Below are 16,304 nucleotides of genomic sequence, written 5' to 3' on the forward strand. Positions count from 1 at the left end.
CCAATATTAACTACTTGTATTTCGTCTTGGCAAAAACTATGTATAGTTCGTAGTTGAGACATGGACTGTCATCAAGCTACAAGGCAACAAGGACACTGTGCAAAGCCATTGCACACTGAACGGTAAAAGAACAAGAAAGAAATGTACTTTAAAAAAACATATAAATAGGCATCCTTACAAATCCATATATATACCCATGTCCTCGATGGCATCCGCGCACAACGCCCCGAGGTGGAGAGGTCTGATGTAACAACGTGGGGCAGGGTCCTTGGAACGCGGGGCATATCAGGACGACACTCCAGCTTCTAGTGCCAAGATCAGTACTCGATTTCTCGTCCTGCAACTCATATAGACAACATGGATAGCCAGGTTGAAAGACTCGTCGAAAAGGCGTGGAAGAAGTTTGAGGAGACGCCCAAGGACAAGCGGCTATGTGAGTTGTTACTTCAAGATTTGGAGCATGTGTCTAACTCGTCTGTAGTAATCGGCGTCGCTGGCATCCCAGGCTCGGGCAAGACGACCTTGTCCCAGATCATCACTGCACGCCTCAATGCCCGCGCGGATCCCTCGTCTCCTCCTCCCGCAACTTTTGTCCCCATGGACGGCTTCCACCTCACCCGTGCTGCTCTGTCCGCCATGCCTGACCCAGCTACGGCCCACTTCCGCCGCGGGGCCGCATTCACCTTTGACGCTCCCAAGTTCTTGGCCCTTGTTCAAGCTCTATCTGCGACTCCGATCCCGTCGGAACCTGTCCTCGCACCATCGTTTGACCATGCTCTCAAGGATCCGCGAGACGACGACATCGAGGTCAGGCCGGAGCACCGCATCGTTGTGCTAGAGGGCAACTATCTCGCGCTGGACCAGGATGTATGGCGCGATGCGGCGAGCCTGCTGGATGAGCTATGGTTCGTCGAAGTGGAGTATGAGGTTGCGAGGAAGCGGCTGAGGGAGAGGCATGTGAGGGCTGGCATCGTGAAGGATCTCGAGGAAGGGGATCGAAGGGCGGTAGACAACGACTTGGTGAATGGGGATGAGATTATCAGGCATAGACTCAAAGTAGACGAAGTCATCCAGAGCCGTGAAGATGGAAGCTGGGTGCACGAGTAGAGCGAATGATTAAGATAGAAGTAGCTTGGTTTATATGTTCTGTTGACCAATGTCAATGGATATCACCTCTAAATACTGTATCTAAGCTATGTGTCATGAGCATCAAGAACATTTTGTAAACACGACTGAGCTATGCAAAAAGAACACTATGAATCCCTACTCCAGCGCTGTGTCAAAGAACCAGCAATCCCAAAAAGCGCAAACAGATTGGTCATGTCATATACATTCATGTCTCAGGCGTCCGAGACCTCTCAGCGCTCAGCTTCCGGATCTCTTCAGCCATGCTCTGGCCCTTGCCCTTGCGGGCGGACGTTACCGAGTTGCGGCCAGCGCTCCGGGAAACGTCCAGGCCCAGGACTTCGATCAGCTCTGGGATCTCGGCGTGGTCGCGCGTCGTCTTCATGCGATGGCACCACGTCACCCTCTTCTCTTCGTCCCCGTAATCCTTTCTCCTGCCATTCTCGCGTCCTGGTGCTGAATCTTGAGGATCTTCCAGCGTGTCCATGGGCTGGAACTTTTCGTCTCGCGGTGTTGTAACTGGCGTGAGGATATTGCGCGGCTCAAAGAGGAACTCGCCGCCAACCTGGCGCTGATCGCCCATCTTTAGAACGTTGCCAGTAGGTAGCTGCTTAACACCCTGAACAATACTATCGACAATGCTCCGCGTCATGCTCTTGCGCATGTAGGCAGGTTTCACACCCATTTGGAGCGTCTTGGTCATGCCCAAGGCATGGAAGAGGGACCTCGTTGGATCCGTGTAGACGGGGAAGCGGCAGTTTGTCTCGTGGACGTACATGTCGATGAGAGCGGGATCACCACAGCCAATCACGGCGATGAAGGTGCTGACGGGGAGTCGGAGGAGGGCTTCGGGAGTTACGGCCTCAGACAGAGACCGAAGGAATTCTTGGCAGTTCTGCAGCTTCCATGTTAGAGTTTATACGGGCTTCAGGGGTTTGGAGGTTGACGTACGCCGCAGAAGAAGTGCCGGACAAAGATGATGAGTACACGTCGGGCAACATTGCTGCCCGTGTAAAGGCTCGAGAAGGGATGCGATTTTCCATGTCGGTCTAGAACGATGTAGTCTTCGATCTTCTTGATGAGTTCGGGAGGAGGCAGCTCGTTTGTGGTGGCTACCTCGCCCTCAAAGTCTTCGGGTTGCGACTTGTCGATCTTGATCGACTGAGGAGGTGTTTTGGTAGAAACGGGCTTGCGATGTATGGCGAAGCCGTTGTTCGGTTGAGGTAGCTTCTCGTCGTATCCAGCCTCCAGGGCCTTTTCATCGAGATCGTCGTTCTTGGACTGAATCGATACAGGTCTCGGGGGTAGTGTCGGGGCTCGTTCGACGGAGGGCTCCTCAGGAGCTACGTTCTCGACAGGCTTCCTCTCGATAGGAGACTTCTCATCTGGCCCTGACGCCAGGTTATCGGGATTGGAGGCTCCCATTCTAGCAGAACAGGCCTCCTATGTGATTGTAGAGGCAAAACTGAGGGGATAGAAAAACGTGAGACAGGAATTGATGGTCAAGTTAAGCGCCGTGGTTTTGGTGAGACAGTGAAGGAAAGCTGAAAGACGGAGTGGAGGGGCACCGGGCGGCCCGAAGTGGCGCTGCTAGCAGGAGCTCCAGCTTATAAGGCTCCAGTGGAGAAACGGTTGTAGCGATGGGCCACGCAAGCCTTGGCTTGGTAACGGCTGATGATGGCTTGTCTGCTCACGAGGCGGAGGATCATGACAAGTTAGAGTCAAGGAAAGGACGTGGCAGGATCTCGGAGGTGCCCCTTTAAGAGGCCATTCGTGAATTTTGTGGCTTTTGACCCTTGGACCGCGATGCCCTGAATTTGGGCGGGTTAGGCTTGATTTCAGCGGCTGGTGAGGTCATAGTTTGGCCTTTTTTGGCGGGGGGATCTTCACGTCCCGTTACCCTAGAGTCAGGCATTGGACAAGCAATACGATCAAAATGGCTGCATTTTTCGGGTTCTCGTCATCATGGGGCTTGAGGCCTCCAGACGTCAGATACTTGCTTGCAGCTACCCTGCGCCAAGTTTTCCCAGCTGCTGAATGATGCCAGCTGTTTCACAGCTCAAAAGCCACTAACAACTGCAGGGTCGTGGCGTGAAAACAGGTCAACGTGTGCCGGAATATTGGACGCAAAAATAACATACTAAAACTCGATGGATGGACCTAATGAGTCCCGTCTTACTCGATTTCAGGAACCAGGAGGTGGCGCAGACGTTGTGACCTCAAGGATGGGCCAGCTCCGGGACTATTCTCTTACGTAGGCTGAAACATTTGTATACTTGGTCATCAATGTTGTAAGCTGAGAGTCAGCGATGGCTTTTAAAATACGAAGTATTGCGGATAACAAGAATAATTCGCATTATCCCACACTCTTAATAATACTCCAGTATTTCACCTGTATCCCACCGAATCCTCGCGTGGCCAACGTGTGATGCACCCACTTTCGTCATGTCAAAAATCTGTTGTGGGGACTTGGGGTGACAAAAAGGCTGCGCACAAAAGTTGCACCCTAATGAACAGCTATTTGTGTCATCTGAGCTAAAACTCTGGTGGGGTAATGTCTTCCCATTCCTCCAACCCTCCCACCATTTCTCTTCTTGACAGCAGCATTGCTCTTTCACCCTCACGTAGTTAGCCAAAATGGCAGCTCAAGTACCCACCGAAGCTCTCAAGGAGCTCAACGGTAAGCGTCCTCCCCGAACGAGGCTGTGAACCGTTAGGCCCGGATCGAACTGACTCCGAGCGCCCCGCAGTGGCCGAAGGCTCTCAGAAGCCCGGCGCAACCGCCCAGTCCAAGACCGACGCTGCCGGCGACGAACACGGCGGCGATGATTCTGAAGACGAAGCCGATGGACACGTCGACGGTGCCGCCCCTACCGGCGAGGCCACCAAGAAGAAGAAGAAGAGAAAGCCCAAGAAGAAGAAGAAGCACCCCACCAGCCAGACTGACCCTCCCCGTGTCATGATCAGCCAGCTGTTCCCTAACAAGGCCTACCCCAAGGGAGAGGAGGTTGAGTACAAGGACGAGAACAACTACCGCACTACAAACGAGGAGAAGCGTCACCTGGACAACCTCAACAGCGACTTCCTGGCTGATTTCCGTGAGGCGGCCGAGATTCATCGTCAGGTGCGCCAGTGGACGCAGAAGAATATTAAGCCCGGCCAGACCTTGACCGAGATCGCCGAGGGTATTGAGAACAGTGTCCGTGCCTTAACCGGTCACGATGGCTTGACCGAAGGTGATGCCATGAAGGCTGGTATGGGTTTCCCTTGTGGTCTGAGTCTCAACCACTGCGCCGCGCACTACACTCCCAACGCCGGCAACAAGATGGTTCTGCAGCAGGAGGATGTCATGAAGGTGGACTTTGGTGTCCACGTCAACGGCCGCATCGTCGACTCGGCCTTTACCATGGCTTTCGAGCCCAAGTACGATAACCTGCTCCAGGCTGTTAAGGATGCCACCAACGCCGGTATCCGTGAGGCGGGCATCGACGCCCGAGTTGGTGAGATCGGAGGCGTTATCCAGGAGGTGATGGAGAGCTTCGAGGTTGAGATCGATGGAACCACGTACCCCGTCAAGAGTATCCGCAACCTGACGGGCCACAACATTCTGCCCTACAGCATCCACGGCACCAAGGCGGTGCCCATTGTCAAGAGCAATGACCAGACCAAGATGGAGGAGGGCGATGTCTTTGCCATTGAGACGTTCGGCAGCACCGGCAACGGATACGTCCGGGATGACATGGAGACGTCGCACTACGCGAAGCGAGGAGACTCGCAACACGTTGACCTGCGCCTGAGCTCGGCCAAGTCTCTGCTCAACGTGATCAACAAGAACTTTGGCACGCTGCCGTTCTGCCGACGATACCTGGACCGCCTCGGCCAGGACAAGTATCTGCTCGGGGTGAGTGGTTGTGATGTATGTTTTTGGGGGTGAAGCTAACAGTGCACAGCTCAACAGCCTTGTCAACAGTGGCATTGTCGAGGCGTACCCGCCCTTGTGTGACAAGAAGGGCTCGTACACTGCTCAGTTTGAGCATGTAAGTAAAGCCCGAGAATAGTGTGGTACTATTAACTAACGGTGTATAGACCATTCTGATCCGACCCACCGTGAAGGAGGTCGTCAGCCGTGGTGAAGACTACTAGCCGACACAATACAAAGGGAGCTATGTAATGGATTGCGAGAAGGACTCTGAAATATGGTTCCCATCTTTTGATGCGCGCATAGCCTCTTGAGGAAAATCTGTATAGTTTGATGACTTGAATTTGACAAAGTTGCAATGATCCATGCCTCCTGTTGCACAAGACAAGCAAGAATGCACTGCATTGAGCTGCCATTTACCACCTCCCTGGTTTCGAGCATGCATAAGCGCCTGGAATTGTTACCTACGTAGTTGTGATGGATGCCCTCTATGCAAGTATCTGGCCATTTTGATGAGTCTGCAAGATCCCGATCGATTGCGTCCTAAAAACGTGGCTGACAGCAGAATCTTTGACCAAGCAATTGTTAGAAACATGTCCCTTCTTGCACATTCCAGCATCGAGACCCTGAATTCGGTCTCTGCGAGCCACAAGTCAATCCCTTCCCGATCTCGACGACCCAGAAAGAGGCTCTTGCGGCGGTTGGCCAATGCTTGGTCCTTGATCGCCAATGCCTTGCGTCCCTTCTCCGGTTTTTCCCCATCCTTTGACGCACTCGCCACCTTGTGGCACAGGCCCTCCAGCTTTTTTTTGCTCCTCCTGCACGAGACCATCCTGTAAGACCCAGCTCCGAAGCGCGGCTCTGGGAGGGTAGAAAAGGCACTCCTGCTGGCCGGGCCAATAGCAGCGCAGCAGAATCCCGAGGCTTTCTCGCGACCCGGACCGACCTTGCCACATGGGGCTAGACGCTGCACACATCGGGGCTAGCGTTCGCAGTGGCGACGCTCGGGCCAAGCTTCCGAAGGCCGGAGATAGCGAGCGTGTGCGAGGTCTTCTTCACATGCGGGATCAAATTTATCAAGCAGTGCCTCCCCAGATAAAGGCCGCATTCCCGCTTGCTCATCATTGCCCTCACTTCCGTCTACCTGCTTCTGATCGCCACCGGGGAATCTCTTGTCGTCGTCGTTTATTGTCTGGGATATTAATTGAGAGGCGTCTCCTTTCATCCTTCATTTATTTTCTGGCTCAGTAATCAACAGAGCCCATTCGTTCCTGATCCAACCCCCCTCCGGCAGTACAGGAAAAAAAAAAAGCTTCCTACTCCGCACCGAACTTTCCATCAGCAACTCTTCCACCGACATCGACCTACGAGCTACCCTACGAATCCTACAGGCACAATGAAGGTCTTTTCCAACTCGGTCACCTTCAACTACTCGTGGGATGAGGTCTCTTCAGCCAACTGGCGAAAGTACGGGCCCTGGAACAACAAGTCGGAGCACGTCATTGCCGTCGACACCCTCTCACGCGACGTCGACGCCGAGACGGGCATCCTCCGCACCGAGCGCTTGATCACCTGCAAGCAGTCAGTCCCCGACTGGATCAAGACCATTGTCGGCAGCACCGGTGACGAGAGCTTCGTCTACGAGGCCAGCTATGTCGACCCCGTCAACCGCACCGTCACCATGGTGAGCCAGAACCTGACATGGAGCAACCTCGTCAACGTACAAGAGGAGGTCATCTACAAGCCCCTGGGTGACCACCAGACCCAGTTCATCCAGACAGCCAACATCACCGCCCTCTGCGGTGGCTGGCAGCGCATCAAGAACAGCATCGAGGACACCCTGGTGCATCGCTTCAAGGAGAACGCCGCCAAGGGCCGCGAGGGCTTTGAGCGCGTCCTCCTAATGAGCCGAAAGGCCTTCGCTGAGGAGAAGGCGCGCCAAGGGCTGATGCTGTAAAACAGCCATACGCCTCATCCCGCCGCCCGTTCCCCTTTGTTCCCTCACCGCAACCTCACACACTCTCTGAGGCTTGCGCACGACCCATCTCCACTACTCTCAAAGACCTGTTACACTACAGCAAAACCTGAGCTTTTTACGACGACACGGCAATTGTATACTTGGCGCGAAAAAAAAAGGGAGAGAGGATTCTTTTTTCTGAAGCATTTGCATATTGGTCAAGGCGTTTAGAGGGGGCTCCAAAAAAGTTTTTCTACGAAAAGAGCTGAAGCAACTTTTTTTTTCTCTTCGCTCTCTGTTTTCACGGGCAAACGAAGCCCGTAGTTTTGATTTCTTGGAGTTGTTCGGTTTATACCCCCGGTCTATTAGACAGTCGAGAGCATGTGAGCCCCGGGGAATGGCCCCGGGCTCAACGCCTAGAACGGGCTTTCTTGATAGAGTCACTGATTAGAATAATTGATCAAAGACGAAACGTTATGAACTCTTGCATTGGCTTCCACCCTTGGCTTGTCGTGATTAGTATCATGCATTTCATCATCTCGGCGAGGTCATATCGGCGACTATCAGAGCGTTGCACTCGAGACTGCCGAAGATAGACTCGGCACTTGACCAAGCCCAACTTCAACGGCACACCCGCCCTCGGCTGAACCGACCTCTTACACACCATCAGCGGTCGATTCCCGGCATTCGCTGTTCCTGTGGCTCAGCTCCTAAACCTCCGTTCCCGTCCGGCCGGGCGAGAAGAGAGAAAACCTTCTCTCCCCCGCAACTGTTTCTCCGCATGCGCTTGTGGGCCGGCTTTATCCGGAGAATGGGGGAGGTGGAGGGAAGACTGGAATGATTGGGTCCTTGGCTTGGAGGGGATGAAGCTTTCTCTGGCCTGGGAATCTATGTTTAGTGCACCGTTTTACACGTTGGAATGGGTGGTGTTTAGTCTGAGTGATGTGTTGGTTGCTTGGTGGTGAGAGACGCTCAAGTTGAGGGGGGATTTGTGGTTTTGGACTGTGTCACATGTCAGAGCGACTGTTGACTGGATAATGCTTGGAATGTCATGAGACAAACCTTGGCGTTTGTTTGGGTGATGAGTTTTGTGTCCAAGTTGCGGTGAGCTCTAACATGTCGGCTGATAATGGATACTGAGTTGTATCTGGCACGTGAATCCTTCCTGATTGACTTCATGTCCTGTGAGTATATAAATCTGCACAATGGTAACCGTTCTATACAAAGAGAACGTAAAACAGCGTCAAGTGGTTGTCTGGTTTATGCAGGCAGAAATTGTGTGAACGCGTCATGGGGTCCAAGCGATTGAGAGGACTCCTATTACTTCGAGAAGAGAGAGGAAACCTGGATCGTATCTCTTTTCTGTGTGCTTTGATGAAATCGACGCCACTTATATATAGTGTGTAGCTTGTGGGCACTGATCAGATAGGTATGTATTTGCTGCCAAGGCACTTGGCAACCGGCGAGCACTGACAAGAATGGGAAGAAGCCATGTCTTGGCCCTGTTTGCTATTATTGTCAAAGCAAACAACCATCGGCATTTTAAGCTCACCTGAAGTATAGAATAAGTGTCTGCTAGCCAACTTCAACGTGTTGATGCGTATAAGATAGTCTACGTCTGATAGATGTAATATATCGTATTTGAGCTCGCAAAGGGAGAACAACGTCACATACCGAGACAAAGCCGATCACAAATTGGCAAGGCTGGCAGAGCCTGATCTAAAATTGGACATTTCCAGGGTTCAACGGGCTCGGGATGCATCAGACACCCGCATCCAGGGGGCCTTGCCAAACATAGCACAACAACAAAGGAATGATCCACAGGTGACGGAAGAGACGGGAACTATGAAAGCAATGGAACATGACCTGCAGAGGGTGTCGTCCGGGTTTGGAAAGGGAAAGGATCTGGGGTTCCTTGTTTGTCATTTGATCATGCCACTCAGCCTGTGGCCTGATGCAGGCTTTATCCGGAAAAAATAAGCAGAGACCTCAACACACTGCTGTGCAAATGGCATCTGGAACAGCATTAGAGAAGACATGGATACAATGAAGTGGAGTCTGCAACATTCGTGACTGGAGAGGAGTATGAACTTTGCCTCTGTTTGTCCCCTCATCGTGTCAGGCACCAATGGCTTTCCAGTGTTGCCGCTAAGGAGCTGAGGCTGTCTTCTTTGAACCACGGAGCCCTGTCAAATCTACTTTGACATCGAATCAAGCCATAATGTTGGCACATAAATTTGTGGCCAAGGCTGTTTGCTTTGACCTCTGGTAAATCACCCTGGCTATTTCTTTGTAGGTGTAACTGCGAGTATGTACGTGTGACTATTTACAAAACAAAAGGGAGAGGAATAGCTCAGCAATAAAGGACATAAGGTAGCGGGTCCTTCTGAGAGAGACAATTCTCTCCTGTGCTTGGCGTGGGTAGTGTAAGATGGGTGGTGTACTCAATGAGCAGTGTTCCCTGCTACGCTGGACCTTGAACGAGCAATTCGAGCACCAGAGACCAGATGTAAGGGCACTGACACTACCTGGAGACACAGAATTCCTAGTCAACACTAGAAACGTAGTGTTCTAGAGCAAGACTGTCGGCTTCATTGTTGACATGCTCTGCGGTACAAGTCCGTGATGCTTGACTGGGTGTGCCTGCCAGAAGACTTCAAGGAGCAAGCATCAGAGTGTCATAGAGGTACAGTCACCCAAAAGACAACAAATGACCAGAAAAGAAGCGACTGATGTAGCTAGCGAGTATCGTTGATAGTTAGAGCGCCACCCCGGCTGGCTCTTGAGTAAACCTTACATGAGGACTTTCCTGTCCTAATTGGTAACCTCCCGTCCTGATTGATGAGTTCCCGCGGTGTCTGATAATTTCCTGCGCCGATGAATAACTTCGTGTGCTGATCAATGTTCGTTAGCACTGTCTTGTTCATATAGTTGCTGCCCCTTATCGCCGACATGGAGATACTTACCGAGTGATCCTTGACAGTACTCTTGACGAGTTTGAGATCAGTGCTCGCTAATCGATGATTTCCTTCGTTGATTGATAGCCCTCACCCCGTAGGGTCATAGTCGTAACAGTCGTAAGGGATCCAGCTGGAACTGGCCGAGTATGTTGCCAAGAAACAAATCCCTTCCACGTTTAGATCGATCTCCGTTGAGTCACGTAGTCGTGACGGTGGGCGAGTCAGTGGAACTGCTTAGTCGGCGTTCTCCTTATCCTTGCCCTCAGTGTTCTTGTCTTCATCTTCATCAGGATTGGACTCGTCAGTGGCCATGCAGGCGTTGCCATGGCGAGTATCTCCGAGGATGGCCTCCAGCTGGGCACGGAGTCCGGCGTCACGCTCATAACCCTCGCGGCGACGACGGGCAATGAGGTCCTGACAGTAGACCGTAAGAATACCCTGAATCTCTCCATGGCGGCGAGGAGCCCAGGTCATGGCGGCACGGCCGGCGATGTGCCAGAGCTGCCTGGCCTGGTAGAGCCACTTGATCTCTTCCTCATCGTTCTCGAGGACTTCCTCTCCCCTGTCGCGGAGAGCCTGGTGGAAGACCTGGGCTGTGTAGATGCAGCGGCGGAGGGCAGAAAGGGGAGCCTCTCCGAGGGCGGTGCTCTTGTAGGCTGGCATATCCTCGAGGTCCTCCTGGGTGAGTTCGTTGTGCATGGCCTGGAAGACCTCGCGCTCTTTCTCGGCACGCTTGATGCGGTCGGACTGCTCCTGGACGAGAACATCGGTGACATAGGTGCTCTGAAGACCTTCCTCCTGGAACTTGCTGATGACCTGAAAGTCGTCCGCGAACTAAGCGGCGATTGCATTATCAAGTTGGTCACGAAGCAGGCGGACGTGCATTCGGTACAGCACAACCCGACGGATGTTGGACAGCCACTCGGTTTGGTCAAAGATGCCAGGGTCATTGCCAGGGATTTCGGGAGTAGTGGTGAGAGCAAGGTAGAGGTCCCAGGTGCGGCGCATGACGCGGATGGAGCACTCGCCATACTTGGCGACGAGGGCCTTGGAGAGACCGTGAACCTGTTCCTGGTCTTGCTCCTGGTATTCCTGCAGCTCACGGCAGAGGGGAATGAGGCGCTCCTTGAGAGCCTTGTCAGCGAGATCGTCCATTTCGCCGATGGCCTTGTAGAGGTCAGTGTTGCGGCGAATAACGTGAGGAAGTGTCAGAGCAAATGGCTGGGGAGTAGGCTCCGGATTCTGGCTGTCAACATCCTCGCACCAAGGCGGGTAAGCGGTAACGAGCTTCGAGGGAAACGGTGCCATCGTTAATGATGTTTGATAACGATGAAGCCGAGTATTGAGCTGTGGTGTTGAGGGTAGAGGACGAAAGGGCAGAGTCTGAAGGGGAGGAGGGAAACTCTGGTGAAGAGGAAAAGACTCGGGAGGGGAAGACGAGCGGGGGAGAGTCTGAGATAGTTGCCACAGCAGCTTATCGAGTCTCTAGCTTGGTTGCCTAGATGTATCGATGACGGGGACCTTGCTGTCGTCTGGTCACTCGACAGCTATGAACGCAACAAACGAGGGGTATGGGAATAATGCGTCTGCGAGAAATATGTACGAGTGTCTCGCTGTAATGATGCTCTATATAATTCTGGTCACGGGTCATTTGGTGCATGATGCCATCCGCTGGAGGCTGGCACTGTCACAGTTGGAAGCCTAGCTAGCTTCATGCACTATTTTCAAACAAACGACACGATTCGAAAGAAAAGATCAAAAGGGTATCATTAACTTGGCTATTCTAGGGGCATCCTCCTCCGCCTAGTCTTTGTTTTCGTCTTTGTGTAAACAAGCATGAATATTCTCTCGTATGTGCTGTGCATGGTGACTCGGTATTCTGATGTAAGAGGTCACTTGGTAGAGAGGCCATTATCTCGACCGCATCCTTGAGTTTCAGGGGTCGTTACAAAGACGCATGATGATGGCCTCGCGAGGTCTGCGTAACTGGCCGCTCACCAGGCAACAGACCGGTTTCTTGCTGAGACAAGATATGTGCCCACGAGTCGAATACGAGTAGGTCACCTGCCTATCCCTGCGTACACTCACTCTGACTCCGAAAGCTCACGAGGCAGGAGGCTGGGGATTGTTGCCCACAGTCTTGTACAGATCTCGAAGCTCAAACTCATCGTGTCCTCCCTCGGGAATCTCACCAACAACCCTCGCAGGCTGTCCAGCAACAACTGAAAAGCTAGGGATGACCATATTCGGGGGGACCACGGTGCCGTCGAGGATCTTGACATAGTCCTTGACAATGGCAAACTCGCCAATGGTGCAGGCCTTGCCGATCTGTACGTGGTTCCCGACGGTGGCGGCCTGGACGACGGTGCCCTGGCCGACAAAGACGTGGTCTCCCATGCGCAGCGGCATGTAGGTGAAGCTGCCCTTGTACATGCGGCCGGGGGGACGCAGCAGGGCGCCCCGGGCGAGGAAGCAGTAGCGGCCGATGGCGACGGCGGTGTTGCTGGCCGGGGCACCGGACGAAGAGGACGAGGAGGACGAGGGGGCTGTTCGGGAGAGGTCGCCGCGGATCATGACTTCGGGCTGGATGACGGTCTTGCCGCCGAGCATGATGTTCTGAGTTCCGACGAGGACAGCCCTGCGGGCCACCTTGTTGCCGGTGTCCTAGGAGTCAGAGTCAGTGTCTGGGCATCAGAGGGGGTAGAAAGGTGCTCACCGTCTCAATGTACTCGCCCTTGGGCGCACGGCGCGACATGGTGGGCGGAAGACGATGCCGGGGCCGAGACGGAGACGGAGGAGGGAGGAGTCGGTCGAGTCGGTGTAGCAGGACCCGTGGAGGAGCCGAGAAGATGTGCAAGTGGGGCCGGTCATAACGTGGGGAGTCAGCTCGTGTAGTGTGGCATGACCTGTACGGAGTAGAACAACATCGATTGCTATGGTTATGCCCGTTGGCGCTGTTGGCAAGGCATATTGTGATTGTCAAGACCAACAGACATATTCAATTGGGCCTGCAGAGCGTCAATGCCTTGGGTTGGAAGTAGGGCCAACAGAGTCCAACCAACAGAGTCACCGTCAGTGACACAGCCCTCAGGTGAACGCCTTGTGCAACCCTCAACCACATTTCAGGTGAGTGTACGTAGGACCCAAGAAAAAGCCAAGCCATTTGTTTTCGTCTTGACCGTTAAAACGGCGTTTTAACACAGATCCCCCATGATGTTTTGGGTCCATCTCCATGCTACTTGACCTATCTCTGTGTAGCTTGGCTTGGGATCTAGCTTCAGACACCAAAACACACGCGAAACGTGGCTTCCCCCTCTTCCCGTGCCGTGCCGCAGTGGCTCTCATTGATCCTTGCTGAGGGGGGAGAATGCTTCCAGCCGAGGGAAACGAGCCAACCACGCTTAGACGGCGCGTCTGTGGGCGCGTAATTCTCTGGGCACATAAACCATGCGCGCTGCACATAACGCTTCGGGACATTTCTTTCAGCTCCCCCGGTAGATACGGTAAAGCAATTAAAAAATGTCTCTCTTTTATCCCGTCTCTACTTGATTATGTCTAATTTAATGCACGGAAAGGGAGGAGGAAATGAGGATGAGATTTGCCGTCTGAGCCCTTGCAGAGACGCTAAGCCTCCAAGTTACCTAGGTCAAGTTAGAGAATGGGGCTTCAGCTGAAACGACGGGCAGAGGCGAGGATTTTCAGATAGATAGGTTCGCCTATTTTGCTTCTTCCTCTCGTTCTTCGTTTGCCTTGCCTGTCTCATCTCGACTTGACAGTGAGGATGATGTGCAAGCTGTAGCCTTGCTGTAGCTGCTGCTGCTGACCTCTTACGATTTCTTCTCGACTGGGGTACGCATTCGCAAATCGGAATCCTTGCTGATGCCAACTGTCGTGTCGTGGCCGAGCCCCGTTGGGTCCCCAAGACGCGGAATCGAGATGTCTAAGATGCCGAGTTCTTTTCTCTTCTTGGCTTTGAGGGGGGGGCTGGGGCAATAATGCAATCAGTCTCTCTCTCTTCTAGGTTCAGGTAGCTCTGCATTCATCGAGAAGCGAGCCAAGGATGGCTTTGCTATTGCTATTGCTATAGATATGGATACCCTTACTTACCTCGTGCTGACCGTCCTTGGTACTTTATACCGGCAGGATCACAGCCGTTGCGGATCATTGACGAGCCGTCTTGCTGCGCCTTCTCTCCAATTGCTAAGGTTCTAATTCCAGTAAAAATTGATTCCAAAAAGTTTGACTGCTTACTATGGTTTGACCTGCTTATACTCCGCCTCTTTTACTCCCACGATACCACATCAACACATGCGGAATTTTTACTCAGGCTGACGGCATCAAGAATGCAAAAAGCAGAGTCCACATGATGGCCCTTTCCATCCCAGCCTTCTTTTCCTCTCACGCTAGGGTCGCCTCTGGACGCGGCCGCCCGGATCCTACCCTCCCCTCCTCTTTTTTCTCACCTGCGCCGGTCAAGCGAACAGCGTTGCATTGCATGAGGCCCCTAGTCCGTTTATTATTTTTCTCCTCTTGTCAGACTTTGAGCAAGCAAACAAAGTGTCTATTCTCAAACGGACCCCCTCAAGATTGCAGGCTCAGCACTTGTTTAGCTCTTGCTTGTCAAGTTGATATAAACCCTCGTTTCGTCTCCTCGTTTCAACTACACAACATCAATTCATCATCTCTTCTCTTCTCTTTCTCTTCTTCTGGAACTTCTTCCATACCACACCCTTGCTCGCCCAATCTCCACCCATCCATACCAACACCCCGCCTCTCTGCGCAACACTCTGCCGTTAAGCGCCCAGGTGGACACCCTTCATCCAGTGGCATCCTTTGGCCGTAGCGTTTATTATTAGCCTTGCCGCCTCTTGTCTTGCCTTTGCCCTTCCTTGCCGCGCGCCCGGTATAAACTCCATCAGACGCTCTTCCTCTTTTCTTTTCGTTTCGTCTACTACTCCCTCATAACCTCGTTCGTCTCTCTCCTCGTTGGTCAGCTTCTTCGAGATCGACACCATCTTTACCTCTTGATCTCAACGCCCCGTGTCTCATCCTACCTTGCATCACCAAGTACATCACAATGCTCGCCAACTCCCTCTTCTTCCTTGCCTCAGCCGCTCTGGCTCTGGCTAACCCTGTTCGGTATCGACCTGGCTCCAGCTGCACTACCTCGCGGCCTGAACCAGTTCTTCCTTCGACTGGTGGTGAGTCTAACACAAGCCATTGAAGCCTTGAAACAAAACACTAACACCATCTTTAGCTGAAGAGCTCCAGTCTCCTCCTCAAGGTGCTACCCTCAAGCACATCGCCCTTGGCTTCGGTATCCAGAACTACACCTGCAAGGGAGATGGCTCCGACGCCACCGCCGCCGGTGCTCTCGCCATGCTCTACGACGTAACTCACCTCTACCCCGGCCAGAGCCGTGTCTCCCTCTCTCAGGAGAAGTGGGCAGCTCTCACTGCCACTGCCCTCTCCAGTCACGAAATCCCCCTCAACCTCAACACCTACGGCATCGGGGCCTCCTCCACCAACCCCTTCCCCCAGGACGCCCCCCTTGAGCTCGACGGCTACAGGAAGATCCCCTTTGCTGGCCACCACTACTTCAATGCCAACGGTGTTCCCACCTTTGACCTCACCAAGGCCCAGCAGCTGCTCTTTGGCAAGAAGATCGCTGGTGTCAAGGCCCCTACCTCTGCCAGCGCTGGCCCTGATGGTACTGGCGCCGTTGACTGGCTCTACCTCGGCGACGCTGGTGGAAGCCACGGCGTCACCTCCGTCTACCGCGTCTTCACCGCCGGTGGTAACTCCCACGGCTGCAAGAGCGCCGGCACCGATAGCACCTCGTACACTGCCATGTACTGGTTCTACGGCTAAGCCTTCTACACTCTCACACCTTTCATTTCACAATTACATATTTTCAGGATAGAACGGGGTTCTGGAGTTTATAAATGGTCACCTCACGATCGCTTTTATACCTATTTTGCACCCAAAAGGTCGCTTTCTCTCTCTCTTCGGCTTCTCAGGGCAGATACCACGGTTACATACGGGGCATTTTTTCTTTTCCAAAAAAGGTTTACAATTGGAAGTCCTCTCATTCATGGCGTTGTTGTTAGTTGCGTGATAGATACTGGTTCATGCATGGCGCATTTGGTTGATCTGGGATTTGTTTTAATGGGACGAGGACAGGACAGGACAGGACAGGTAGCTAGTTAAACATCAACTGAAATGAGTTACATCTCAACATGTCTTTCAATGTGAAGCATCGAACCAATTTGCAACGTGACTTACAGGGAGACGTGGCAGGAACATAGAATACGTACTCCAAAGCCAAGTCCCCAAACATAAA

General features: G+C 52.9%; 7 protein-coding genes across 7 annotated transcripts; 4 read left to right on the forward strand and 3 right to left on the reverse strand.

Moving 5' to 3' along the window:
- Window positions 1-357: 357 nt before the first annotated feature.
- On the forward strand, window positions 358-1,107 carry LRP88_02633 (P-loop containing nucleoside triphosphate hydrolase protein; the record flags this gene model as incomplete). Its single annotated transcript, XM_083239275.1, has 2 exons — window positions 358-433; window positions 482-1,107. The coding sequence occupies 2 exons, from the start codon at window positions 358-360 to the stop codon at window positions 1,105-1,107; spliced, it is 702 nt and encodes a 233-aa protein (XP_083104405.1).
- Window positions 1,108-1,333: 226 nt separating this feature from the next.
- On the reverse strand, window positions 1,334-2,550 carry LRP88_02634 (AhpC/TSA antioxidant enzyme-domain-containing protein; the record flags this gene model as incomplete). The annotated part of the gene is made up of 2 exons (XM_083239276.1): window positions 1,334-2,020; window positions 2,077-2,550. The coding sequence occupies 2 exons, from the start codon at window positions 2,548-2,550 to the stop codon at window positions 1,334-1,336; spliced, it is 1,161 nt and encodes a 386-aa protein (XP_083104406.1).
- Window positions 2,551-3,762: 1,212 nt separating this feature from the next.
- Window positions 3,763-5,268, forward strand: LRP88_02635 (methionine aminopeptidase; the record flags this gene model as incomplete). The annotated part of the gene is made up of 4 exons (XM_083239277.1): window positions 3,763-3,805; window positions 3,876-5,026; window positions 5,076-5,162; window positions 5,212-5,268. 4 exons carry the CDS (start codon window positions 3,763-3,765, stop codon window positions 5,266-5,268), a joined length of 1,338 nt encoding a protein of 445 aa, XP_083104407.1.
- A 1,172-nt stretch (window positions 5,269-6,440) lies between these two features.
- LRP88_02636 (PRELI-like family-domain-containing protein) lies at window positions 6,441-7,001 on the forward strand (the record flags this gene model as incomplete). Its single annotated transcript, XM_083239278.1, has 1 exon — window positions 6,441-7,001. One exon carries the CDS (start codon window positions 6,441-6,443, stop codon window positions 6,999-7,001), a length of 561 nt encoding a protein of 186 aa, XP_083104408.1.
- A 3,194-nt stretch (window positions 7,002-10,195) lies between these two features.
- LRP88_02637 (uncharacterized protein) lies at window positions 10,196-11,269 on the reverse strand (the record flags this gene model as incomplete). The annotated part of the gene is made up of 2 exons (XM_083239279.1): window positions 10,196-10,795; window positions 10,862-11,269. 2 exons carry the CDS (start codon window positions 11,267-11,269, stop codon window positions 10,196-10,198), a joined length of 1,008 nt encoding a protein of 335 aa, XP_083104409.1.
- A 795-nt stretch (window positions 11,270-12,064) lies between these two features.
- Window positions 12,065-12,716, reverse strand: LRP88_02638 (trimeric LpxA-like protein; the record flags this gene model as incomplete). The annotated part of the gene is made up of 2 exons (XM_083239280.1): window positions 12,065-12,625; window positions 12,678-12,716. The coding sequence occupies 2 exons, from the start codon at window positions 12,714-12,716 to the stop codon at window positions 12,065-12,067; spliced, it is 600 nt and encodes a 199-aa protein (XP_083104410.1).
- Window positions 12,717-15,038: 2,322 nt separating this feature from the next.
- Window positions 15,039-15,832, forward strand: LRP88_02639 (uncharacterized protein; the record flags this gene model as incomplete). Its single annotated transcript, XM_083239281.1, has 2 exons — window positions 15,039-15,162; window positions 15,219-15,832. 2 exons carry the CDS (start codon window positions 15,039-15,041, stop codon window positions 15,830-15,832), a joined length of 738 nt encoding a protein of 245 aa, XP_083104411.1.
- Window positions 15,833-16,304: the final 472 nt, after the last annotated feature.

Source organism: Fusarium phalaenopsidis (assembly GCF_050370095.1).
Source record: "Fusarium phalaenopsidis strain FUZ10S chromosome Unknown contig_32286, whole genome shotgun sequence".
Taxonomy (NCBI): domain Eukaryota; kingdom Fungi; phylum Ascomycota; class Sordariomycetes; order Hypocreales; family Nectriaceae; genus Fusarium; species Fusarium phalaenopsidis.